Raw genomic sequence first — 26,361 nt, 5'->3', positions numbered from 1 at the left:
GGGGACAGTGTTTAGGCAGAAGGGTGTCCACATTGGTGAGTGGGTTATAAATAGCTGCCACCAAAGCTTTGCCCAGACTTTACTCATGCAGTCAGCCATTGTCATGCAAAATCTTGGCCAGCTCTGCTGGTGGGAGGCTGGTATGTGTCCAGATTTGCTCAGTTTAGTCCCAGCCTTATTAGCATAAAACTATGTTTTTGCAAAGCTAAATGTGGGCTGTGCCTGAGGGAAGTAGCTCCACGTTAACCTGCCTGGCTCTTCATTTGTCAGCAGTGACCAGTAGAAAAGACAACCAGTGCAGGTACCATTAGCAAAGTGTGCTTCTGGAGTGTGCTGCTCTGCTTGCTGAGTGTATGCTGGAGGTCAGGCCTACCTGGGGTTTTTAACTTGTAAATAAGATGCAGTTAGTGAGCTTTCCCCCTTACTTGGGGCAAGGAGTCCCCTGCCTCTGCCTGCAACCTGCCAAGTAATTTTGAGGACTCTTGAGTCCTCAAGACTTGAGGAGTAACTTCAAAAAGAAATTAAGTCATCATCTTTCTTGTCCTACTCCATCCAAGTGAAAGGAGGGACTAGTAGAGAGGGTTTAGATTGGATGCTGGGAAGAAATTCTTCCCTGTGAGGGTGGGGAGGCCCTGGCACAGGTTGCCCAGAGGAGCCGTGGCTGCTTCCTCCCTGGAAGTGTTCAAGGCCAGGTTGGACGGGGCTTGAAGCAACTTGAGACAGTGGAAGGTGTCCCTTCCCCTGGCAGGGGGTTAGAACAAGATGGTCTTTAAAGTCCTTTCCAATCCAGATTTTTCCATGATCGATTTTTTAATGCACAGAGGGGGAAACCCTTCCATGAAGGCACGTGTTCTCAAGCCCAGCTTATCCATTCTGCACCTCTGTCCTCAAGCCCAACTTGATCCATTCTGCACCTCTGTCCTGCTGGTTCCTGTTTCCATATTTGACATGCACTGAGATATTAGTAAATTATTTTTGGTGACAGATTTAGACTGTGAAGAGCTGTCCTGACTTGGTAGATGTGGTTTGGCTTAGTTGGCTGTTGTGCCATTAATCTGGGGGGGAACGTCGTTCCCTGTTGTTTATCCATGTGTTTGCCTTAGCAGTGAATGTGTTTAACTGCACCAAACTGAAAAGGCCTTGGTTTGGGAAGGTCCTGAAGCAGAAGACGGGGGTGGATTTCACTCTGTTTTCTGTCCCTCAAACACCCTAATAGGCTGCCTGTGCTTTGATGAACAGGATGGCAATAACTGTTAATGGACAGAAAACAGCACTGGAATTTGCTTGCAGAAAAAAGTAGATGTGTAGTTAAGTCCAACAGAGCCAAGAATTCGTGGGTCCTTTTGGAGCAGGACAGTGGCAGAATGACCTGTCAGATTTGGAGTGAAATGAAGTTGCATAAAACCAGCTCGGAGTAGGGCAGGAACATGAAGAAAAATACTGGGGAGTAAGTGAGAGAGCTGCTGATCTGTGTTTATTGGCACCCCTGGCAGGCATGCAGGAATCCAGCCACTGTGCCTGCTAGCACTGCTCCCTTTTACACGCCTTGGCTTAGTGCTGCTGAGTGTGGCCAGGGTGCTGGCAGGACCACAGGTGTGTGGCATGTGGTATCCAAAATACTCCCAGGGTAGTGGACCTGTGGCTTTCCCTGAAGTTGCCTGTGTGTATTAAATGCAGAACTCTTTGGGGCTTTGCGAGTGACTTCAGAATCTGATTACACACCCTACTTTTTGCCTCCTTCCTCCCACGTTTGAAAGCATCTCTCACAGCTGTCTGTCATTCTATCTGGACTGTCCAGGAGGGTTTTTTTTTCTGTTTTCAGCATAAAATGTGTGTAGGTAACACATCCTTCCCCAGTCTGTTGTGTTCAAACACTGCATTCATGAGGTTTGCGTTGCTCAAGGTCTGCGTGTGTTTAAGATGCCCCATGTGAGCAATATCCTTTAAGTGAGACTGAAGAAATCATTAACTTTGAAAATATGACAGTAAGGCTCTACTTTTTGTGATAAGACACGATTGCATTTTTTTTTTTTTTTTTTTTTTTGCTGAAAGCTGAATCTTTAATTCCACTTTCCCATCTCAAGATAATCGGTACCTGAACAGACAGAAGCTCGCCCTACCCGCTGGCGGCGGTCTCAGCATCCGGAAGGGAGCGAGGGGTCGATCCCTTCTGTGCTAACTGCTGTGTTTTTAACAGGTTTTTGTAGTGCTTGCCGAGCATGAGTTCAGAATGAAGCGGCGTTTGGACGAGCAGGAGTCACCTGTGTATGCGTCGCAGCAGAGGCGTATCACCAGCAGCACCGAAGCTTTCCCACACCAGCACCGCGTGCTCGCCCCGGCCCCGCCGGTCTATGAGGCGGTTTCGGAGACCATGCAGTCTGCCACGGGGATCCAGTACTCGGTAACTCCCAGCTACCAGGTGCGTGTGCTCACCCCTCAGCCACAGAATTCTGTATTTGAGACAAGGTTTTATTTTGGTAACCAGGGTTTCCTTAAAAAACCAAATTGGGCGATGTACTCATCGCACGTCTCGTTTTCAGCGCTTGCTTTGGGACTATTGGCTTCATTCACAAAAAAAGTTGGCTCTCTTGAACGCGATTCTTCCAATGATTCTCTCACACTCTTCTCTCTGAATCCCAGAGGCAGGTTTGTGGAGGGCTTTTCCTCCGTTTTTCTTTTTTTTTCAGCATTTTTCTTTTTTTTGTTCTTGTAACAGACATACGGTATCTTGGGTGATCTTAAGCTTAACAGACTAGATCAGCATGTAGATTGAAGACTTTCAAGAAAATTGAAATTTTTCAGAAAACATTACCCCAGAGTCATTAGGTGGCACTCTTCCCTCTCTTGCCATCTTTGCAAGGAGCTGGCAGCTGGGAACAGGGAAAAAATTGTCCTGGTAGAGTGCACTGGAGATAGCTCTCACTGAAAGAGCAGGGAAAGGCTGTTTGTGTGATATTTGTCTTTGCCATGTGTCTGGCGTGTTGCATCTTCCACACTTGTGTTGCTGGTGGGCTGCTCTCCCTGTCTGGTGCCTGATTTTACACACAGCTTCATTCCTGCTTCTGTAGAAGGGATGTTCACACTGATAGTAGCAGCCACGGAGCTAAGGAGCTACAGGCAGACCCTTGCAGGGGCTGGAACAGGGTGTGTTGATGCTGGTAATGCTTCCTAAAAAGAACTTGAATGGATCAGCAAGCGAATCTTTTCTTGTTCGTGAGGATAAAATAAAGTATATCCCATCTAAAAGAGGCTTGAATGGAAAACTAGGTTTGTGAAAATGATTTTCCAGATTGAAACTTTCCTGGTTTTAGGTTTGAAGGAGACCCAAAAGCGCATGCCTTCTGTTCCTTTCCCTGTTTTTCTAGGGGAAATACCAAGCTGAGTTTTCCCTTGAGCCTGCTGATGCCAGAGAGCCAGAATTTGACTTTCAGTTCCCCAACTGAATGTCAAGAGTGTAGAAGCTCGTAAAGATTCATTAACTCAGATTAGTACTTGTGATGGGAAAGGAGAGAACCTTGACTCTTGTCAGATTAAAAATCACATTTTATCCTCCTTTTGCTGACCTTTATGTCACTGGACAGCCAGTGAGTGTGCAGGCTGGGGACAACCCATGTTTGGAACCTGTTTGCAGGAAGGGCTCTCCTGTATTTGGAGCGTAGGATGAGAGTTGTCTTGATTTGTTTTTAGGTCTCTCTGGGTCTTCATTGAGGAAAACATAGCTATTTTTTGAGCAAGGTCATTAGCAGTCGTGGCTAAAGCACAAACTGACTGTCTTCTGCTTCCTTAAAATTGTATTTCTGCATCTGGGAAGCCTGACCCTGCTCTCTTGCCACAAAGCCGTAGCCATACCTGACATCCTCTTTGTCTTGCCAGGTGTCAGCCGTGCCACAGAGCTCGAGCAGCCACGGGCCGGCCATCGCCACCGTCCACAGTGGCCACCACCACCCCGCGCCGGTGCAGCCCCACGGGAGCCAGGTGGTGCAGAGCCACACACACCCCACGCCCCCAGCCGTGCCCGTGCAGGGCCAGCAGCAGTTCCAGAGGCTCAAGGTAAGGCCAAGCAGCGCTGCCTGAAGTAAGACAACCTCTCCCTAAATCATTGGGCAGCCAGGGACCTTTTTCTATCCATTTTACCTCCCTGCTGCTCACCTTCTGAAAGCTTTCTTGACTAGGAGTAGATTCTTCTCGTGTTCGGAAGTCTGTTGAATGCAGAAATGGACTTCTCTTTCTGCTGAAGCCTTGTTGTTGCAAATACCATATTAAAAAACAATGGGACTTGCTAGAAAAAGATTTGGGGCAGGAAGGAAAAGGAAAAAAGTATTGCTCAGAGTATTTGTATGAATGGGTTAAATTGCCAAAACATTTGGTGCTTTTCTGAACACATGGCATATGTGGGTGGTTGTGTGGGAGTAATTTGGGAGTAAGGAAGGCTCTATTCTCAGATTACATGCTGTAAAATCCTCAAACAAGAAGAAAAGTCCACCAAAAATAACCCTTCTAAGTAGCCACATTTGGAGAAGGCACATACATATCAATTGATGCCCGTTTCTTAGTCTCTTCCAAATATTGTTGTGAGTCTTTTCTGGTTTTGGTGGAACCCTTTTGCTGAATGTGGGACACTTCATTTCTACAGAGCTCTCAAAACAGTTTCTAAAAGAGTAGTTCTTTCTCCCAGTGAAATCCATGGAAAATCCTTTGGTAATGCAAGGTTGGGGCTATACATGAGTCTTTATTCCTTTGCTGTTGTTTCATTTCAGACATTTCGGAGAGGTCCTGTGTGCAGCTGCTGAGCATGTGGGCTGGCTGGGGCACAGAGACCCAGAGCTCTCGCATTAGATGTGACTGTTCTTTCAGTACCTCTGAAAATTTGCTGTTGGTACACGAACAGTTCATGAACTTCTTGCTGTTTGAGGTGTAAAACAATTTACCGCCCACAGTTGCCATTTTCGAAACCTTTCTATGTCGAAATGAAATGTCTGGCTTTTTGAGAGAAGTGCAAGCGTGTACCTGGCAGACATCTACTACACTGAATATCTCATTTCCACTTTCAGCTTATTCTTAGGCTTCCATAATAATTTCCACATATGAATGCAGGAAAAATACTCAGTCTAGTTCTGTTTGTCCTAGCAGTCACTTCAGTGATGGTAAATTTGGAATATGTTTTTCTCTGAGTAATTCTGCTGATATCTGTTGCTTTTTTTCCCCCCCTTTTTGTCTCTTTTTGGTACAGTTTTATCTCGTGGGCAGGAGTGGGGAGTGAGTACCTCTTACTCAAATGGTGCTGGTAGTACACTAACCAGGCTCACGAGCTTTTTGCTCCTTAATTCCTTGCCCAGGCTCAGGGCTGACAGCTGTGTTTCAAATAGCACGTGTTTTACAGAACAATGGGAGGTGAAATCAAGACTTCTCTGCTAATATAACCCATCTGGTCTGTCTCCAGGTGGAGGATGCATTATCTTACCTTGACCAGGTGAAGCTGCAGTTTGGTAGCCAGCCACAGGTCTACAATGATTTCTTGGATATTATGAAGGAATTTAAGTCTCAAAGGTAATGAGCTGCATTTTGCTTTTTCCTTCCAGGTTAGAAAGAGCGTACGTGGACATGGGAGTACAGGGCAGGAGCTAAATTCTGTCTTTTGTGTGCAGATTAATGCACCTGGACAATGATATAAAAGCAATTGTGTGCTTTATTTTCTGAAAATTAAATGCATCCCTTCATTTATACGAAATCTCTGCATAGAGTGGGAGTTCACAAGTTCAGCCTTGATAGCTGATTCATCTGGCTGTCTGGTTGTCTGCCCATTAATAATGGTCAGACTTGGAACTAGATCTTGTAGATTATAAAATGCTGGCTGGGCTAATAAAATAATGTTAATATCACTCTTCAGTTCAGCGATGTGTTTATAGGAATCAGTTTTGCATTGTTTCATAGGTTAAAGTTAATAAGGGAGAAAAACCTAATGGAGAATTCCTCTGTGGAGAACTTTGTCCCACTGAAAGGTCCCAGAGGATGATGAGGTTGTTACCTTGTTCCTTCCTCAGCATCGACACTCCGGGAGTGATCAGCCGCGTATCGCAGCTCTTCAAGGGCCACCCAGACCTGATCATGGGTTTCAACACCTTCTTGCCACCTGGTTACAAGATTGAGGTGCAGACCAATGATATGGTGAACGTGACAACCCCGGGGCAGGTTCACCAGATCCCCACTCACGGCCTGCAGCCCCAGCCACAGCCCCAGCCGCAGCATCCATCGCAGCCTTCAGCGCAGTCGACCCCGACACCAGCACAGCCGGCGCCGCAGCCCACACCTGCCAAAATCAGCAAGGTGAGAGGCTCTGGGTGACCTACACTGATAGCACAGGGAACCTGCTGCCTCCAGCTGAAGCTGGTGTGGAGCTAGAGAGTGAAAAATTAACTTCCACGCTGCTTTTCCGTAGTATTTGTGAACTTCCACGCGTTCTGCTTCTGCTGTCGTATTAGTTCCCCATTTTCCAACTTCAGGATGCAGTCATAGCTAATTTGATAGCAATTCAAATAAACTTTTCCAAATATTAACGGTTTGGAAAAGCCTCGTTGCTGTCTGAAGGACACTCAGAGCATCTGGTAAATGGTACACATGTTATTCAGGAAGTGATTCAGCAACACTGGGAAAAAGGTTCATAGTTAAAAGCACTGGGAACACATTAACTGCCTGCTTGTGTGTATGTTGTCTTAGAATAACTGAAGTCCCAAGAAATTCCTCATAAAACAGAGGTCGTGATAAAGATGTTCCTTTTGGTGTGAAAGTGTGTGCATGCTTTCAAATGCCTGGAGCAATTAAGCCTTTAGGAAACCTTGATTTGTTATTTGGTGGCTTCTGCATTGCTTGAAGTCTTATTTTCAGATTGGATCATTTTTGTAAAGGAGTTGGACTAGACTGTGATTCAGACATCAGCTGGATGGGTGCAGGCAACATCTAAAGGGCAAGAATTTAGGCAAGATGACCATGATGTTGACTGTTGGTATTGGTGTGTGTGCCCAAAACAGAGACCTTTCAATAACAAAGGGAATTTGACTCTGGTTTAGATGTAATCCAGATGCTACTGTCCAAAGGGTGTATTTTACATGACTGGAAACAGAATATGATAATAGGCATTCAAGGAGATTGCTCTAGATAAAATATCATGGATTTTAACCTCAAAATGCAGCAATATTTCAGAGTCTTAGGTAGGGAAAGAATCTCTTAAGTTTCAAGGGTTAATCCCCAAACTGCACAGTTAGCTAACAGTTGACTGGAAAACAAAAAAAAAAAAAAAAGGGGGGAGAATATGCAGTTAGAAAGCAGCAGGATTTAGAATGTGGCAGCTAGCTGATCTCTGGACAAACATTGTGGGGACGTGCAACCTCCTGTTCAGAAATGGCAAAAAAAAAAAAAACGTGGTAAGAGGTTTGCAAAGTTGGAAACTGCAAATCATTTCAGAATGAACTTAGCTGTGCCAGATTTCAAGTATTTTTTCCAAAGAAGTATTACATGCTCTCAGTGAAGAGCTAGCAGTCTCTTCCTTAGCACCATGGGATAAGTGGGTTTTCTCCCCATCAACCTGCAAAAAGTTGAACTATCTTTGCTGAAACTTTAAAATGAACCTGAGGGACAGGCTAAATAGTGAGGTAATGTCCCTACCAGGCAGGTAAAGCCGTAGGTGAGCAAGGCAGGACCTTGTAACAGGATATTTCTGGCCATCCTAAGACAGTTGTCTACACTGTCAATCCTGAAAATTCTGTGTAATACAGGTTTTGAAATTTAAAAGATAAGGGGGATAAGTACTTCCATTTTCATTTAAAGTTGCCAGCTCAAAACTAAATTTCCCCTGGCTGTTTGGTGTCCAAAAGACACTGTTAGGAGTTTTCAAAAGAATTACTTGCTCTCTGCTCTTTGTGTCAAGAAATTCCAGTTTTCCCTTGCTATTACCTTTATACATTCCAGAATTCTTCACTAGGGGCAAAATAACTTAGCGTTGGAGCAAGCCATACCTATACATTATGGCTCTGTTAAATTTTTGAGGTATTTTGTGCCTCTTGTCAGGTTTCAGTCCAAAGGAATTAACAAGGGAAATCAGCTTAATTGCAGCAGCTTGAATGGTCCTGGTGTTTTGTCTTCCTGATGCGGTTTAGTCTTTGCTGGCCCAGTAAATATTTATCTGTCCGTAAGTGGATTTAAAAGGGCCTTTGTCCCAAACATAAAGCAATCTGCTAGTTTCTAACACAGTTTGTTTTCTTCTCAGCCATCACAGTTGCAGGCACATACTCCTGCCAGCCAGCAAACTCCCCCAATTCCACCGTACGCATCACCACGCTCGCCGCCGGTCCAACCTCACACGCCCGTGACAATCTCTCTGGGAACCACACCATCCCTGCAGAACAATCAGCCCGTGGAGTTTAATCATGCCATCAACTATGTCAACAAAATCAAGAATCGGTTCCAGGGACAGCCAGACATCTACAAAGCCTTCCTGGAGATCCTCCATACATATCAGGTGAGTGTTAAAAATACGAATTTGGGTCTACGTGTGGTTGTTTCTCTGCCTTGGGGAGGTAACTGTGTCTGTCCAAAACTTGCATTTGGGTCTTCTGCTGAATTAGCAGTGGCCAGCAAATGATCATAAAGTGGTTTGGGTTGGAAGGGACCTTAAAGATCATCTGGTCCAACCCTTTGCCATAAACAAGGACACTTTCCACTAGATCAGGTTGCTGCAAGCCCCGTCCAGCCTGGTCTTGAATTCTGCTTAAACTAAGCAGAATCCTTGCAAGTTAAAAGATTATGTAGCAGCATGAAGTAATAGATTTGAGTTCCTAATCCTTGTTTGGAAATCTCTGAAATGCCTGTTTAAAAATTGGATTTGGTGTATTTCCATGAGTATGTGTCAGGAAGAGACAACGTGGCTGTAGTTCTATGTTAAAAGCAAAAAAAACCCTTCCTTGATGAGTGTCCTACTAGTCCAGGGCCAGTTGGGCATTTAGTATACATTTTATAGTATATATAACTGTAGGTATTTAGAATATATAAGAATCATACTATTAACATAGTATGATGGTTTACATAAGATGCCGAGACCTTTGTTGTTTCATTCTTTGTATCCCCAAGGGTTTGTTTATTTTTTCTTTGTCACTTAAATAGTTTGTGCATCCTTTCTTCTGACACTTCTCTTTCCTCTGGCAGAAGGAGCAGCGTAATGCCAAGGAGGCAGGAGGGAACTACACGCCAGCCCTGACAGAGCAGGAGGTGTATGCACAGGTGGCTCGCCTCTTCAAGAACCAGGAGGATCTGCTCTCGGAATTTGGGCAGTTCCTGCCTGATGCTAACAGCTCTGTGGTGAGTAGTCTTGGAGATAGGCTAAAATACCTAGTGAAAACTGGTCTGTATGTAACCAGAGTTCAGAAAAATGTGCTTTTGCTGTTTGTTTCTTGGGTTCTGTTTTGGGGTTTTTTTGGAGCGATCTTTTAGTGAATGTGGGAATGAGATCAGCAGGATAGCTGTTTTCTGGCTGTAACTTGTCTTTTAAATAACCTCTATTTTGAATGCAATTCCTTTGCCTAAAAGGATTGTTCTAAGACTGCTGTAACTGCAGTAAAATACATTGGTCATCTAGAGCTTGGAGGAGCAGCAGACCTCACCTGCAGTGCTGCATCCAGCTCTGGGGTCCCCAGCACGGGAAGGACATTGGCTTGTCAGAGTGAGTCCAGAGGAGGCCACCAAGGTGATTAGAGGGATGGAGCAGCCCTTCTGTGAGGAAAGGCTGAGAGAATTTGGATTGTTCAGCCTGGAAAAGAGAAGACTTAGGGATCACCTAACTGTAACCTTTCCAGTACCTGAAGGGTGCCTAAAAGAAAGATGTAGACAGACTTTTTACAAGAGGATAAGGGGAAATGGATTAAAACTAAAAGAGAGTAGGTTTAGGTTAGATATTAGAAAAGAATTCTTCCCGGTGAGGGTGGTGAGGCCCTGGCACAGGTTATCCAGAGAAGCTGTGGCTGCCCCATCCAGGGAAGTGACCAAGGTCAGGTTGGATGGTGCTCTGAGCAGCCTGGTCTAGTGAAAGGTGTCTTTGACATGGCAGGGGGCTGGAACTTGAATGATCATTAAGATCCTTTCCCGTCCAAACCATTATGTGATTCTCTGATTTTGGGTGGAACTTGGCCCTAATGGTCTTATGGGTTTGTCTCTGAACAAGCTGTTGAGTAAGACAACTGCAGAGAAAGTGGAATCTGTCAGGAATGATCATGGGGGCACAGTGAAGAAACCACAGCTCAACAACAAGCAGCAAAGACCCAACCAGAACGGCTGTCAGATCCGACGGCACCCAGGGACTGGAGCGACCCCTCCCGTGAAGGTGAGAGTGTGTGCTTCTCCTTCAGCATCCATCTGTTTGTCCCAGGAGGCTGTGGCAGAGCAAGATGTGTTTTCCAAGTCCTTGTGATTTTTGTGGTGTAGGCTGCAGCTTGAGAACTTGGAAACTAACGCTTGTCTTTTAAAGGAAGCTTTTGCAAGTCCTTGTTTCCAAGCGCAAGCCTTTGCCTCTGATTTTTGCAATCTGGTGGTTGTTACCTGTGCCTGAGGGTGGGAATAGTTACTTTAATGGCTTGAGAAAATAGGGCTTTCACCACTTTATTAGGAATACATACTTCTATTACCAGTGTTTAATGAGGGGGAGTTGTGGTATGTGGAGACAAGTGTCAGTAATACCACAAAATAAACTTGTCCAAAATTTGCAGCAAATGTTTCTAAGGCATGTAGGAAAAGAACAGCTGAGGAAAAGATAAAAGTGTGCCTGAAAGCTTTGTTGTAGTAGAACTTGGAGCAGATGCAGTGGAATCATGATTGCTCATCTTTCCAGTGATAAACCTTTTAATACAATGATGAATGATTATTCTCTCAGCAGAGTTTGCCCTTTTCAAATGACACACGATTTGTGAGAGCAGTGAGGCTTTGTAGTGTAACAAAAATGGTCCTGTGGCCAGGTGGCTTCGTGTTTATGCATGAAGGATAAGTTTGCCTGCTTTATTTGAAGGCAGTATATCTTGCTTTGTGATGAAAAACATTAGCAGGCATAATTGTATCATTTAAATCCAGTGATTTACGTCCCCTTCTGTCCTTTCTCCTCCTCTTCAAATCAAGAGCAGCAAAACAAAACATGTTTTGGGGGCAGCTTTCTGAGGACGGAGAGGGCAGGGCTGGTATAGGGAAAATAAAGGATCTTGAAGTGGAATGCAAGAGAGAAAAACATTATAATAATGTTCTGTAAGACTTACAGAACTGGATGAGCAATAGGAAAAAACATTTATTCTGGTAGTTTTGCAAACTAGGTAGAAAAATAAGATATGGTGTAGTGTGATTGTTTCAATCAGCTAGTTACAGAAAAGAGTGCAACAGAATATTACAAATATTTGGAGTTGCATGCTACTTATTAATAACTTGTAGCACAAGTTTTAATAGTTGTTTCCTTCCAAAAAAAGCAAGCTTTCTTTTATTTGAAAGCACATGATGGGGTCAGGAAGCTAACACCCATTTGTGATAGATAATCAAATGATCTCAACTTGCTGAACACCCCTTTTATTTTTTTCTTGCCCTTCTTTTTTGTCTTAACAGAAGAAACCGAAGCTGCTTGGTTTAAAAGACCAGTCTCTGGCAGAAGCCAGCAAGCATGGTGTGGGGACAGAATCTCTCTTCTTTGAGAAGGTGACAAATGGGGTGCAGAGGTTGCATGTCATTGGTGTATGTCCTTTGTTTGTATACATCTGGATTTTTATCACAGTGAAGTATGTGAGGTTTACACCACCCTGATAACATTTCTCAGCTTGACCTCAGATGTATCCTGTGACCTCTAAGTCAATTTTAAAAAACTGATGGAATTTTTTACATATGTCTTTTCCCCAAAGCTCCTTCTCCAACTTTCCACCCGCTGCTGCTGCAGTTTCTTTGCAGGAATGGGAATTTTTTTACTGTAACCCACACTCCAAATTGTTTTCCCCTTTATGAAATCGCTGTACAGTTGATGATGTGCATGGCATGTCTTACTGTGTTGGCACAGCTTGTACCCATCCACAACCACCTGCCTACAGTGGGGGAGCTCAGTTTACAAAGCAGCTAATTCACATTTACATTGGGCTGGGTTTTTTTTCCCCCTGAGATATTAATCTAATTAATTGCACAGTTGTTACCTGTTGCTGACTTAGCACACAGAACAAGTGAAGGAAACATGGGATGTTTCCAAGTGGTACCTTGGTGTCTTCTCTGAGATGTCCATACATTTCCTTATAGCTCAGAGGGGAGTACAGAATGATCTTAAAACAATCTTTTAAAGTAATATTCATGTGTCGATGACAGTCTTGGTTGCTCCCTGATGATGTGGTGAATTTTGCAGTGTACTGGAGACTAGGTAATGGTAACCTGGAACAAATTTATTGCCTGGAGGATGTGTAGGTGTTAACATGAGTAAACCTAGAAAGCCATGCTGTGGAATTATAACCGTAATGATGAATCCCTTAATAATGATAGATCTCAGTCTGATGCATAGATCCAACTGTTCCCGTGGGAAAGGTAATGGTGTTGGGATGGATAGTTTGGTTTCCTCATTCTGTGAAGATCAGGGTTACAGAAGCAGGATTGTCTGTGATAACCCAAGCTGGAAGCAGGCAGAGGCTGGAGAGGTGTTACCCAGGGCACAGGTCTCATACCTCTGCTCCCTACTTGAAATGTTCTCTGGAGTTTAAAGGCAGCCTGGGTGGGTTTGTGATGCTGCAGTTGTGACTGATGTTGTCCACAATTTTGTCATCCAGCTGTTAGGGGTTCTTTGTAGGACTTAATTCTTCACTTGCAACTCCTTTCTTAGAGTAATGCCCCAGAGCTGACGTTGCAGGGGATCCCCAGCATGGGAGTGGCTCTCACCAGTACCAGTTCATCTGGCCCTATTTGCAGGGCAAGTTCTCTATGTTTAGCTCACTTAAAGATTTGTGTGCAGCAGTGAGAAGCACAGTGTCAAATTCAGGTCTCCTGCTTCTCACCCTGTTTGATCTCACCCTGACAGCTACTCTTTTCCTCTTTTCTCCGCTCCATTAGGTCCGCAAAGCTCTGCGTAGCACAGAAGCGTATGAAAACTTCCTCCGCTGCCTGGTTATTTTCAACCAGGAGGTTATCTCCAGGACTGAGCTCGTGCAGTTGGTTTCTCCGTTCCTCGGGTAAGTCCAACCCCTTTCCCTACACAAGGCAAGAAGGTTAATCTTCTTGGTCTGTTTCTGTTGTGGAGCCAGGAAAGAAACACTGACTTCCATGGGCTTCTGCGCTGCCCTTTCGTATTCCTTATCTGAGAGAGAGGGATTCCCAGCTGTGTCTTGACAGGCAGCATGCAAGAGAAGTTGCTTACTGTGTTTCTTCATTTTCAAGAACAAAGAAAATTATTTAGCAGCTTATTATTGCAGTTTCTTCCTCTGGAATTACAGACTATGTCATCTGAGAAAAGACTGATTACCTAATTATATAGGAAATATCCCTCAGAAAAACCAGAGTGCTGATGTAAACTCACTGAAGTTTCCAAAAAGTGGCTGAATTCTGTCGTGAAGCCAAAAATGTTAAGGAACACAATGGTTTAAATAGGAACTATGACTTCCATGATTGTCAATACTGTACAGAACAACTCTTACTAATCGTCCAAAACCAACTGATGTCCTCTCATCAACTTTGGGCAGCAGGATTAATGTTCCTTCTGCCTGTGAATTGAGTTCCTGGTTCCAAGGGAGAAGGCAGTAGCAACATAAATTGGCTTCAGGACCCTATTACAGTGGCTGCTGTGCAAAGAAACTGCCCCAAGGAGCTTCCACTTGCTCCATACCTCCATTGGATTTAGTCAGGCATCAGCAGGATATTACCTTTAGGTAAGGTGCAGTATTTGACAAAAAAAGGTAAATCTGTATTTCTCCCATCTATTGCCTGTGCTCCTAACTCTAGGGATGAATATTTGCATTGGGGAAGGTATAATACAGCTTTTTTTATTCTGGAGTTGGACATTATCTTTTGCAATGAATAAGCAGTGACTCAATTAGCCTCAGTAACAGGTTCAGTTCCTTGTATCACTGGAGCTTTGCATGAGTGGATTTGAACAAATGCAGTATTTTAGCCTAATAAACTCTTCAGGAAACTTTACAAACAGGCGAACTTGGGCCTTGCAGATAAAGGCTTCTCCATGATTTGTGCTTCTCTGTGTAGTCTGGTTGAAGCAATTGCTCAGCACTGAAACCTTTTGCTGTGTAGGTACAGAATCTCTTTTCAGTTGTTTCTTGCTGCTTTTGGAAAGGAATGGTCTGGTTTAAGGTCCAAACCATTGGCAAACAACTAGGCATCTGGCATAAGTTTACTACAGGGGTAGTTTGGGAGACCCAGATGTGACCCTGCCATGAGTGCACTCCTTGCAGCGAAAGCTCTGGCTGCTTTTCCTTGCTTGACACTAATCCTAAAGCACCCTAGTTGCAGCAAGAGAGCAGTCCACCACCTGATCAACAACAGGTTCCTGCTTCCCACCTGGTCAGGCTCTGTGGAAGTGGGATTGAGCAGAGAGAGTCCTCTCTCACCGTATTGATAATTCAGAAGGGTGTCTTGGGCACTGTCTGTAGCAATCAGTTCAGCATCACAGCTCAGCACTGTTTGATTTCTACTCAGCTCATTTTTCACTTCGTTCCTCTTATTTTTAGGAAATTCCCAGAATTGTTCACTTGGTTTAAAAACTTCCTGGGGTATAAAGAGTCTGTTCACATGGAGACGTATCCAAAGGAACGGGCTACTGAGGGGATTGCCATGGAAATAGACTATGCCTCCTGTAAGAGGCTGGGCTCCAGCTACCGAGCCTTGCCCAAGAGCTACCAGCAACCCAAGTGCACGGGGAGGACTCCACTGTGTAAAGAGGTAAGGTGGGAATTGTGTGGCAGAGGAAGGCTCTTCGCAGCCTTTTCAAAGGGTTGGAGCAAGGGCAAGCAAAATGGAACAGGACGGGGGGTGTTATTTTGTATCCCTGCGCAGCGTTGAAAAGGTTCTTGGGGATGTTAGGGTGTCTGGTGGTGCTGGGCATGGAGCTGGGGCCAGGCAGCTGCCTGCTTAGCACTGATCCAGCACTGATCCATGCTGCTCCTGCACCCAGGTGTGTGTGGGCAACACCATCCTGGCTCAGGATCATCACGGTACGTGTCAGAGCCCGAGGTGAGCACACCCGAGGTATTCCTAGTGTTACTCCTCCAAATATCTGGATCATATCCAGAACCTACTGCACAGGGCGAGGCGTCAGTCTAGGAATTGGGTTATGCTGGAAGCTGGCTGGGAGTTGGGATACCCATGTGGCTTTGATGGTTGGCATCAGCTCCTCTCCAGTGGTGTTTGTGAAAGGGTTGCATGGAGCATTGATAAGCAGCTGGAAAAAACCCCACTAAATAGTTATGATGTTTAATTACTGACCTAATGCTTCCACATTTTATTTATGATGTTTTACGTAGTACAACCTGTGAAAGGAACATTAAGATTACAAACTCAAACACTCCAAGTAGGAAATGATAGAATTAGTTTTCTGTGTGGTCTTCGTGTGATCTCAGGGATCCTTTACAAGATAGCATGTAATTCAAGATTATTGCTACCTTTTCCCCTAAATTCCCACTTAATCTGCTTTCAGAGTTGTCTCTAGGCCAGCTTTAAAATAAAATCACGTTTTCCATAGACAGATTCTCCCATGTATTCCCTCACATGCCTCTTTGTTTCTCCCTGAAATGTTGAGTTTTTAATTTAAGTCCTGACACATCTCTCAAAAACATCTTGTGTGATGCAATTACAAACTTTCCTTCCTGTGAGAATCTAATGACTCAGTTGTTCAGGCTTCGGGTTTATGAAAACTGGGCCTGGCTTTCAAGACTGCCTGCCAAAATCGTCATTTCTTTGCCCTTAGCATCTCTGAGGTTGGGGAGTTTTTTAATTTATTTTTTAATGTTCTGTTCCTATATTGAAAGCTGCAAGTGCTCAGCTGCTTCGTTATGAAAGGTGATGCTGGGGTATGTTTTATACTCCCAATTAGCCTTATTTGGAGGCAGCAACTGAATCCTGTCTGTCAGGTCTGCTGTGGTGACCACCCAGTGTTGGCAGTGGTGAATAACACACGAGAAACCAGCTGGTTGCGCTTGACTAATCCAAAGTAGCAGAAAAGCTCCTTTCACCTCTATTTTTCTTTTCCCTTGCAAGTTTTTTCCTAACAGCTCCACGTAGTGAGTTTTTCAGACTGCCGGGATGTTTGGGTTCTGGCTGTTTGGGGTTGCTCTGTGAATGCTGGGCTTTGGAAGGGGCACACGGTTTTTCCAGCTGGGGAATTAGATCGTCCCATCAGAAAACTGAGCTTGGACCTGGCTAAGCATGGCTCCCTTGGAACACTGACCATGACTCTTGTTCTCCCTCTGTCTCCCTCAAAGGTTTTGAATGACACCTGGGTCTCCTTCCCATCCTGGTCTGAAGACTCCACATTTGTGAGCTCCAAGAAGACACAATACGAAGAGCACATCTACAGGTGTGAGGATGAACGTTTCGAGGTAAATTGTTTTCTCCTTGATTGATGTCTCAGAAAGCTCTGTTCTGTGAACAGCTAATGAGCTTGATGTAATGATAGCTTTAATGCCACATCTTAGAATCTCTTTTTATTGTGTCTGTTACAATAAAAATTTTTAGGCATAAAAGCTTGTGTGTTCCCTTAATGCAAGAAGCAGTGGCTGCATAACCACTGAGTTGCCATCACTGCCCCTCACTTTTTCTTGGAGCTCTTGGTTCACCCCACTTCACATTAAATTGTTGAATGACCAGCATGGAATTGCTGCATGTTTTCTGTTCATCCTGCCCACGCAGTGCATGAGAACATGCATTCCCCTGTAATCATCAGAAAAACGATACATTCAGGATGTTAAATGACTGACATCTTGACTGGAAGTGGAAGTTAGCTTGGCAATTACCTGAATCCACTCAGATTTGGTACATCCTTTTGTAGACTAACTGTCAGTTGTGTTCTATTTCCAGCTGGAAAATGTAATTTCCGAACAGTATAATTCTGGTAGCCTTTAAATTCTTATGCAGTATTATCTAGGTAGCAGATAAAATATAATTGGATTATTTTAGAGCAGCTGAACACAAAAGTGCTCTAGTACACCTTGTTAAACAGGCACGGCTTCTTGTTTCATGTCACTTGAATGTTTGCCTCCGTGAAGTATCATGTTTTGTCTATTCAACGATGGCTAATGCGCTGTTCTCTCCAGCTGGATGTTGTCTTGGAGACCAACCTGGCAACCATCCGCGTTCTCGAGGCAATCCAGAAGAAACTGTCGCGCTTGTCTGCCGAGGAGCAGGCCAAATTCCGGCTGGACAACACCCTGGGGGGCACCTCGGAGGTGATCCACCGCAAGGCTCTCCAGAGGATATATGCTGACAAAGCCGCCGACATCATCGATGGGCTTCGGAAGAACCCATCCGTGGCTGTTCCCATTGTACTGAAAAGGTACTGACTGCCCTAGCACCCTGCCCCAGGTGCTCTTCCAAAGGGTGACACACCGTATGTGGTCCAAATCTATGGAAAAGTGGCCGATTTCTGCCCCTAAGGGGTGTGACCTCCACGAGGCTGTAGATTTGCCCTGAAGGGTTGTGGCTGCCCCATCCCTGGAAGTGTTCAAGGCCAGGTTGGATGGGTCTTGGAGCAACGTGGTCTAATGGAAGATGTCCCTTCCCATGGCGTGGGGGTGGAATGAGATGAGCTTTCAGATCCCTCCCAACCCAAACTATTCTGTGATTCTATTCTATGAAATTAAGAAGTTCATATATGTTCTGGTCAGTTGGTGTATTCCATAATAATCACCCAGAAAGAGGGTTTTACCCTTCTGAAAAAAATCCTTACAGTTCAACTGGAAAGATATAGAGCTTTTGTTGTCTCCTCTTAAACCTTGTTTCTTCCCCAGTGTCAGAACCATGTGTAAGATAAGGAAACTGTACTGTGTGGAGTGTCCTAGGGCTAAATGTGATCCCTTTCCAGTCCCATGGCTGTGGGCTCAGATCATGGTGGCTGTGCTACCCTCAGATTCCCAGTCCTGTTTCTGTTGTCAACCTCCCCTTCCTCAGTTAAGAAAAGGGAGTGGATGCTGCAACTCCTTGGGGCAGCTCAAGGAGATGTATGAGCAGTAGATACTCTTTCTCGGTCACTTTTTGTCTCTGTGGGACTGTTGGTCTTGTGTTTGGGTTCTGGAGCTGGAGGTAGCAACCTTCCTGTGATACCTAGGTCCTAGTTTTTCCACCCTACTGCAAGGACACTCTTCTTGAACTGAGTCAGGGATGCTTTGCTTGGGATACTGAGTCGAGGTTCAGGAGTCCATTCCCAGGTCACTCAGGTGTCCGTGCTTTGTTCATCATCCAAACTAAGCTGCTCCTGTTTCACAGCTGGAGCTACATGACTTCCTGGAGATTTCTGAGAGACCAGGACCAACTCTTTTGGCTTTTCTGTCCCTTTATCCCCTCTCCTTACTGTGGACAGCAGGGCTACTTTGTTTAGGTGGTTTTACTTGGATGTGAAAAAAAAACCAGAATTTTTTCTCCAGAGAGCATGTCCAGGTGTAAACCTCCTTTCTTTGAGATGTCTTTCATTCCTGCCCATTTCATCACGAGTTCAGCTCTTCTCAACACTCACCAGGAGCCATGGACCTGGGGTTTTCTGACATGCTCACCTCTTAGCTCACCCTTGTTTTCTCAATCCAAGGTTAAAGATGAAAGAGGAAGAGTGGCGAGAAGCCCAGAGAGGATTTAATAAAGTCTGGCGAGAGCAGAATGAGAAGTATTACCTGAAATCCTTGGACCACCAGGGCATCAACTTCAAGCAGAATGATACCAAGGTCCTGAGGTCAAAGAGTCTTCTCAATGAGATTGAAAGCATCTATGATGAGGTAAGATAGTCACCAAGAGTTTCCTTCCCTCAAGCTTATGTACTTTGCTAGTGCAGTTTCAGTTCCTGTTCCTCGCTGCCCGATGAGGGAGGAAGTCTGTTCACTGGCAGAGCTTTCTGAAAGGCTCTTGGATGGAGAGGGGTGATTTATGCTGATTTCTGTGCTGTATTTCTCCTTTGTAGAGGCAAGAGCAGGCTTCAGAAGACAATGCTGGAGTCGCCACAGGCCCACACCTCTCGCTAGCCTACGAAGACAAGCAGATCCTGGAAGATGCTGCCTCTCTCATCATCCACCACGTGAAGCGGCAGACGGGAATCCAGAAAGAGGACAAGTACAAAATCAAGCAGATCATGTATCACTTCATTCCAGACCTGCTGTTTGCTCAGCGAGGTGAACTCTCAGATGTGGAAGAGGAGGAAGAAGAGGAAATGGATGTGGATGAAGCTACTGGGGCTGCAAAAAAGCACAACGGCGTTGGGGGCAGTCCTCCCAAAACCAAGCTGATGTTCAACAACACGACGGCCCAGAAGCTGCGGGGCATGGATGAGGTCTACAACCTCTTCTACGTTAACAGCAACTGGTACATCTTCATGAGGCTGCACCAGATCCTGTGCTTGCGGCTGCTGCGGATCTGCACCCAGGCCGAGCGGCAGATCGAGGAGGAGACGCGGGAACGGGAGTGGGAGAGGGAAGTGCTGGGCATAAAGCGAGACAAGAGTGACAGTCCTGCCATCCAGCTGCGACTGAAGGACCCCAGTGAGTGACTTCTGATGGAAGGCTGGGGGAGAAAGGTGCTTCTGTTTGTAGCGTGGTAACAGGGCTTGTTTGGTGTCTTCAGGCATGTGACAGCAGTGACCCTTAAAGATTGGGGGTTCTCTTTTCTTATCCCTGGGCAGCACTAGGAAGGTGGGAAGATATGGGGAACATGGGACTTGAATAGCAGAAGGATAATATGCAGCAGTTATTTCATAAAAGCTTTCATTTTAGACTTACATACCAAAAGTATCTTTCAAGCTTCCTAACTAAAAACTTTTCTTAAAAAGTCTTTCAGAAATAAAGACCTCATGGAGGAGGCTAGAGATAGAAAGCAAGAGATTAAGGAAAGAACTGTGGCCTTAAAAGGAGTTATTCGTGTTCATAAAAGACAAGTTTAACCCTATTCCAGTAACTCTTCAACTTGAATGGGTCACCTGAGGACCAAAACTCAGAGCAACCCTTCTTGGGGGGGTGGTATGTTCATCTCTCCCCTTCTCTCCTGTTGCAGTGGACATTGATGTTGAGGATTATTACCCAGCCTTCCTGGACATGGTGCGCAACCTCCTGGATGGGAACATGGACTCGTCGCAGTATGAGGACTCCCTGCGCGAGATGTTCACCATCCACGCCTACATCGCCTTCACCATGGACAAGCTGATCCAGAGCATCGTTCGACAGGTGACTGCAGCAAAGCCTGGGAAGTAGGTGGGGCGGGGTGGAGAAAGCAGACAGGTTGTTTTCTGCACACTGGAGGCAGAGTGTTGTGTGCCTAAATGGAGAATTTCAGGGGCAAGCAGGTAAATTCAAGGTGGTTTTTAACCGTCATGTAGAGACATGGCAGAAGGTGATTTCTGATCCATTTAAATTATTGAGAATATCCTCCACATGTATACAGAGTTCTTGTTGTTTTCTGGATGTTTTAGGATGTAAGTATTTAAAGCATCTCCAGAGTTAATTTAGCTTTAACTTTGAAAAAAAGTTAAATGACATTTAAATAGTTCCTTTGCTTTCCGTCAGTGCTGTAGGAGCAGTGTGTGCCTTTTCTAAAAACGTTTGTCTCTTTTTATCTGGCTGCCGGAGTAGCTTATTTTGGCTGTTAAACTCCAGTCCTTTTTTTTGGGCTGGTAGGAAGAATGTGTGAGCAAGGGAAAAATTCTTATTGTGTGTTTTTTGTACTACAAAGACCAAAAACAAACACAAGGGGCTGAAAGTGGAATGGCCTGAAAGGCCTTTCCTCTTTCAGAAGGGTAGAGTTGCTCTTCAGAAGCCCTTCAGTCCAGAGATTAACTGAACTCAGAAGACAGTCGGAGAGACTTTTGATTTTTAAACTTGTACAAAATATGGATTTGATCCTAAACCTCCCACCTCTTCCCTCAAACACAGCAGCAGCCTCTTGGTGAGGAGGGGATATACTGTGTCACGGCACTCTGGCCCTTCCTCCCCTGCTGCTGATCAGAGTATTCCCTGCCTGTAGTTTTTCTCTGAGTAGTTGTATTTCACCACCTCCTCATTTTTTTTTTAAAGCTATTATGGCTTTTTTACAGAGCAGCAGTGATCATCTGCAACCGGAAGAAGCTAAACTCATGCCTTTTCAACTTTTTTTTTTTTTCTCCTTTTGCTTGAGCTTAAACGCCTGGTTTAAGCTCACGGTTTATTTCTTTCTATTCTGTGCTGATGGTCACGTAGCAGCCTTCCCCCGGCAAACACCCTGCCCCTGTTCTTCCTTTTTGCAGCTCCAGCACATAGTGAGCGACGAAATCTGCGTGCAGGTGACAGACCTTTACCTGTCGGAGAACAGCAACGGAGCCACGGGAGGTCTTCTCGCTTCCCAGTCTTCTCGTACGCTTCTGGAGGCCACGTACCAGCGCAAAGCTGAGCAGCTCATGTCCGAGGAGAACTGTTTCAAGGTAGAGCTGGGCCGTGAACCACAGTGTAAAAGCAGCACGAGCCCTTTAAGAAGGGAGAGGCACCAGTCTTTTTTAAAAAAAGACCCTTGTTCAGGCAGCCAAAAACGAAGAAAATTAACCCCATCCCAGCCAAAACCGGCACACGTGTTGCCAGCTTTTGGGACGTAGGTTAATGCTTCTGTAAGGGCCCCTCAGAAATGAGGTTTGAAGGAGGAATGTATTTCCTGGAACACCAGTCAGTATCCCCTGTGCTTCACAGCAGCTTTGGGCTGTATCATACTGACTGCTTGGCTGTCACTGGTTTTAATTTGGTAGTTCAAACTCTCCTGTTTCTCTGGTGTCTCAGTTTTGTTGACTGTGGGGAGATTTGCTACTACTGCCTGGGCATTAAATCCCTGCTGCCTGCATACATTGCTAATAAACCTGTGCTAATCAAATCCATACTTCCTTTGCCAAAGAGGCAGGAAGTGGTCAGGCCCTTTCTGAGCCTGTAAAGTACTTTGGATAAAAGCCTCAGTGTATAATATCTCTTCCCTTGCCCTCAAACTTATTCTGGGGGCTCAAAAGGGTTTCCCTTAAAAGTCTACCAACCTTCTTCATTCTCCCTTTGCCCCAGTGGGATGTGAAGGTGTTTTTTTCTATTTCAAACATATTACTGAAGTCCCTTCTGCTCTTTCTTTATAGCTGATGTTCATTCAGAGCAGAGGTCAAGTTCAGTTAACCATTGAGCTGCTGGATACAGAAGAGGAGAACTCAGATGACCCTGTGGAAGCAGAGGTATGGATAGCTTGTCCAGAGAGCTGACTGTGAGGGTCAACATTGCCCTGGACCAGTGTGTGGTGTGGTCTGTTAGCACAAGACAAAGAAACATCAAAGCATGCCATAAAGCTTTCAATGAGCAGGCAAATTCTTCTTGGCTTATTTTGTGTTAGAAAATGCTCAAAACCCTATAGAGAAACATTGTACCTGCCTTTTGGGGGATAAGATGCACAGAGCCTTCAAAAGTGATCTTGTGTTCATCTGTATGACTTCCAGCTTAGCATCCTTAACCATCCCATGTCCGGTGGGAAGGCAGTGGCTGATGTGTGCTCTGTGCTTGCTTTCAGCGCTGGTCAGACTATGTGGAGCGATATGTCAACTCCGATTCTACCTCCCCTGAGCTCCGGGAGCACCTGGCCCAGAAACCTGTCTTCCTGCCCAGGTGAGTGGCCAGGCTGAGCTGTGAAAGGACCTTAAAAGACCATCTCATTCCAACTCCCTGCCATGGGCAGGGACACCTTCCACTAGGCCAGGTTGCTCCAAGCCCCATCCAACCTGGCCTTGAGATCCACCAGCTACATCCAGCCTGCTAGTGCCAGAGAGTGAGCACTAATTCCAAGAGCGTTTCTCTGATTTGCAGGAATCTGAGGCGGATCCGTAAGTGTCAGCGTGGTCGGGAGCAGCAGGAGAAGGAAGGGAAGGAAGGAAACAGTAAAAAGTCCATGGAGAACGTGGAGAGCTTGGACAAGCTGGAGTGTAAATTCAAACTGAACTCCTACAAGATGGTGTACGTGATCAAATCGGAGGATTACATGTACAGGAGGACCGCGCTGCTGCGAGCTCAGCAGGTAGGAGCCAGCAGGAGAACTGGGGTGGGCTGCTGGTGTTTCCTGGGACCCAGGGGAGGGGAAGGAAGCGCTGCCTCTCTGGCTGCTCTGGAGCTGTAAAGATTTGGGTTTATTCAAGATGACAAGAGCTTGTGACTCTGGATTGGTGAAATTCAGGAGGATTCCGTTGGAGACAGCTGATTTGGTCGTCTGAATGCTTTGACAGCTCTCCTTTTCTCGTCCCATGGGAATATTTCCATCAACTTCAGTCATGTGTTTAGATACGTAAAACAACTACTTACCACGTTTCTTCCTGATGAGATACAAATAATGGTTTTATTTCATTAGTTTTAAAGTAATTCTGTTAAACTTGCATCCACTTCAGATGAATGTTTTATTGCGGTAGTGACTCTTTGAAATGCTGGTAGTGAGGATTTTGATTTAATTCTATCTCTCCCATTCAACTGGCACAAACCTCAAAGAGAAGTTAAGCTCATAAACAGAGAACCTGAACACAGATTCTTGAAGTGTTAAATATATAACGTGCAGCATAGCCCCTGATTACTGGAATACATTGAAAGATCTGTGGAAGTTACATTGTATTTTGGATACAAATCTATTGGATTCAGCAGTTAACACCACAAAGCAGTCAGTCTTTGGGAGAAGAACAAAACAAATAATAAAATCCATAAATTTTAATCCGGAGGTTTAATTATATTGGCTGTTTTCAATTATGACTGTAGCCATGGCTTTATACCATCTGTCTGGGATTTTACGTTCCTTAGGCAGACACTTTTACTCAAAAAAGTGCACGGTTCTTCCTCTCCTGATGTTTCTCTTAAGCCAAAGCTTCTCAAGCCTTTTAGACCTGACCCAGGTCTTAATTTTCCATAGTAGTTGTGGAAAATTACACCCCGATATGTGTAATGCATGTTCATCTTGCTCTTTCCTGAGACTGTACCCCTCTGTGGGAACTGGAGACAGACCCCAAGGGCTGGGAAGAGCAGGGCTTGCCTGGTCCTGGGTGCTGGAGGAGAAGGGAGACAGCAGCATCTTCTGGGCAATGCAGAAGGGACTCTGAGCTGGGCATGCAAGTTTCAGACTCCCATGGGATATGTTCTGTATTGCCAGCCTGAAAGCTGCTGTACTAAACAAAGAGCATAAACCTTTTGGTATTTCCGAGCCCATTTTGCTACTAATTTTCTTGGAGAGGAGAGCTGGGGGACCTTAATCAGAGCTTTCCCTCTGTCGTTAGCCCAGTGTCTGCGTTACAAATTCCCTCTGTGTTTGATCCCCTTGGTTGTGTCAGCCAGTAGCCAAGCTTTGTGTAATGCTGCAGTCTGGGGGACCAAAGCTGCCTTTTTCTAACTCCTCTCCCTGTTTCTGTAGTCCCACGAAAGAGTGAGCAAGCGGCTGCACCAGCGTTTCCAGGCCTGGGTGGACAAATGGACCAAGGAGCACGTGCCCCGCGAAATGGCAACCGAGACAAACAAGTGGCTCATGGGTGAAGGGTTGGAGGGCTTGGTGCCCTGCACCACCACCTGTGACACAGAGACCCTGCACTTTGTCAGCATCAACAAGTACCGTGTCAAATACAGCACAATATTCAAGACACCCTAGAAGTCCCCCGGGGCGAGGGAAGAGCCCGGGAGATGTGTGTGTGTGTGCGCGCGCATCCAGGGAAGGAGGAAGACGCCTTTCTCCCCTCACTGTGTATCTCCGTAACACATGGCCACTTGACTAGTGCGTGGCTGGTACAACCCGTCACCAGCGGGATTCCCTGTGGGGATGTGGGTCTCCGCCTAGGACCACGGGCTGCCGGCCCTTTTTGGGTGAGAAGGACCCTTCTCTGAACTGAACCATCCCAGAGAAACACAACAAGCTCGTACACACCAGCAGCGTTGAGGCTTTGACTCCCCGGAGGCCCTAAGCGGCGAGGAAGGAGAACTGGATGCTCTCCATCACTGGACCACTTGGATGTGTCCCCAAAATCCCCAGGTGCCTGTCACCACTGGATTCTCCTCCCTTTATGGGCTCTGGCACGGGGCCGTGGGGCAGCAGACCCTGGGTTTTCTCGCTCCCTCTTCTCCCTCCCAGGCTGGACTCACCCCGTGCAGATCGGTCTGTCCTTTCTAGTGCCAGTGGAACTGTTTTATTTTTATTTTGGGTTGGTTTGGTTTTTTTTTTTTGTACCTGCTTGTTTACTAGACTCTCCTAGTGCCATGCACCAGCTTTTCACACACATGTACGTACACACACACAGCAGAGAACAACACGATTTTAACATGTTACCCTCCTTTTTTGTAAATAAATGTACAAATTGTCAATTTTTTGGGGGTTTTTGTTTGTTTGTTGGTTGGTTGGTTTGTTTTGCTTTGTTTTGTTTTTTTTTTTTTAATTAAAGAAAGTATGCTCAATGTGCTAGCATAACTGTACTAGCTTCTTGTGTACCATAGTACCAGGTGGCTTGATAATTAGTACTGACAGACAGACAGACCGATGGAGACATTTATTACACTTTTTACCAAAGGGAGTTACCATTGTAGTGCTTTTGTGTGGAAACTTTTTTCTCCTTTTTTTGTAAATAAAAGAAATAATGTCTTTGTTCTTAACTGGAGGAAGACACTCACTCACCCACAGCCCTGTTCCTGGTCTGAAAGGCACTGTGCAATATACAGTTTTTGGGGTGGGGAAGGGGAGGGAAGGGAGGTGTACGAATTTTATAAGATTGGCTTCACAATCCAAGAGGAAAAAGCAGAGGTAGCATGTGTGTTTGGGGGTTAAACAACTGAGGTATAAGCAGCCTATGAGAGATATAAATATACAGTATAAAATTTTAATTTTTTTATTTTGGGGGGGGGCGTTGGTGGGTAATTTTTATCCACCTCGTCTTCCAGCTCCAAGGATCTTCGCTTTTGGGAAGTATTGCTGAGCTACTTAGCTGGAGATGATTGTGCTGATACATTTTTCCCTTTCTGTGTTGGAGAAAACACCATGGGAAGTACCAAACCAGTATTTGATAGAGCTGCTCTGCATGTGTGTGTGTCTGTGTGTGTGCAAGAGCAGAGCGAGGGGTAGGGGGGTCTCAGAGTGTTTCACTCCTGAAATCCACATATGTATTTTTTTAAGCAGATAAGTGTAACACCG

At 45.3% G+C, this 26,361-nt stretch overlaps 1 protein-coding gene across 1 annotated transcript in view; it reads left to right on the top strand.

Annotated features, from left to right (window-relative positions):
* SIN3A (SIN3 transcription regulator family member A) overlaps positions 1 to 25,826 on the top strand; it is a 31,274-nt gene extending 5,448 nt beyond the window's left edge. The window contains exons 2-21 of the mRNA XM_027712136.2: positions 2,198 to 2,419; positions 3,874 to 4,050; positions 5,441 to 5,547; positions 6,042 to 6,324; positions 8,261 to 8,512; positions 9,196 to 9,348; positions 10,208 to 10,366; positions 11,623 to 11,712; positions 13,093 to 13,211; positions 14,718 to 14,928; positions 16,467 to 16,583; positions 17,298 to 17,536; positions 18,782 to 18,965; positions 19,148 to 19,721; positions 20,230 to 20,399; positions 21,455 to 21,628; positions 22,313 to 22,405; positions 22,735 to 22,829; positions 23,028 to 23,235; positions 24,604 to 25,826. Of these exons, the coding sequence (XP_027567937.1) occupies positions 2,231 to 2,419; positions 3,874 to 4,050; positions 5,441 to 5,547; positions 6,042 to 6,324; positions 8,261 to 8,512; positions 9,196 to 9,348; positions 10,208 to 10,366; positions 11,623 to 11,712; positions 13,093 to 13,211; positions 14,718 to 14,928; positions 16,467 to 16,583; positions 17,298 to 17,536; positions 18,782 to 18,965; positions 19,148 to 19,721; positions 20,230 to 20,399; positions 21,455 to 21,628; positions 22,313 to 22,405; positions 22,735 to 22,829; positions 23,028 to 23,235; positions 24,604 to 24,834 (3,825 nt within the window). The 5' untranslated portion in view covers positions 2,198 to 2,230 and the 3' untranslated portion in view covers positions 24,835 to 25,826. The remainder of the gene's footprint in view (positions 1 to 2,197; positions 2,420 to 3,873; positions 4,051 to 5,440; positions 5,548 to 6,041; positions 6,325 to 8,260; positions 8,513 to 9,195; positions 9,349 to 10,207; positions 10,367 to 11,622; positions 11,713 to 13,092; positions 13,212 to 14,717; positions 14,929 to 16,466; positions 16,584 to 17,297; positions 17,537 to 18,781; positions 18,966 to 19,147; positions 19,722 to 20,229; positions 20,400 to 21,454; positions 21,629 to 22,312; positions 22,406 to 22,734; positions 22,830 to 23,027; positions 23,236 to 24,603) is intronic.
* The last annotated feature ends 535 nt before the right edge of the window (positions 25,827 to 26,361 follow it).

This window comes from Pipra filicauda, unplaced genomic scaffold, assembly GCF_003945595.2.
Source record: "Pipra filicauda isolate LSUMZ 115617 unplaced genomic scaffold, ASM394559v2 scaffold161_size1661140_pilon, whole genome shotgun sequence".
Lineage (NCBI taxonomy): Eukaryota > Metazoa > Chordata > Aves > Passeriformes > Pipridae > Pipra > Pipra filicauda.
This window is presented reverse-complemented; position numbering and strand designations above follow the sequence as displayed.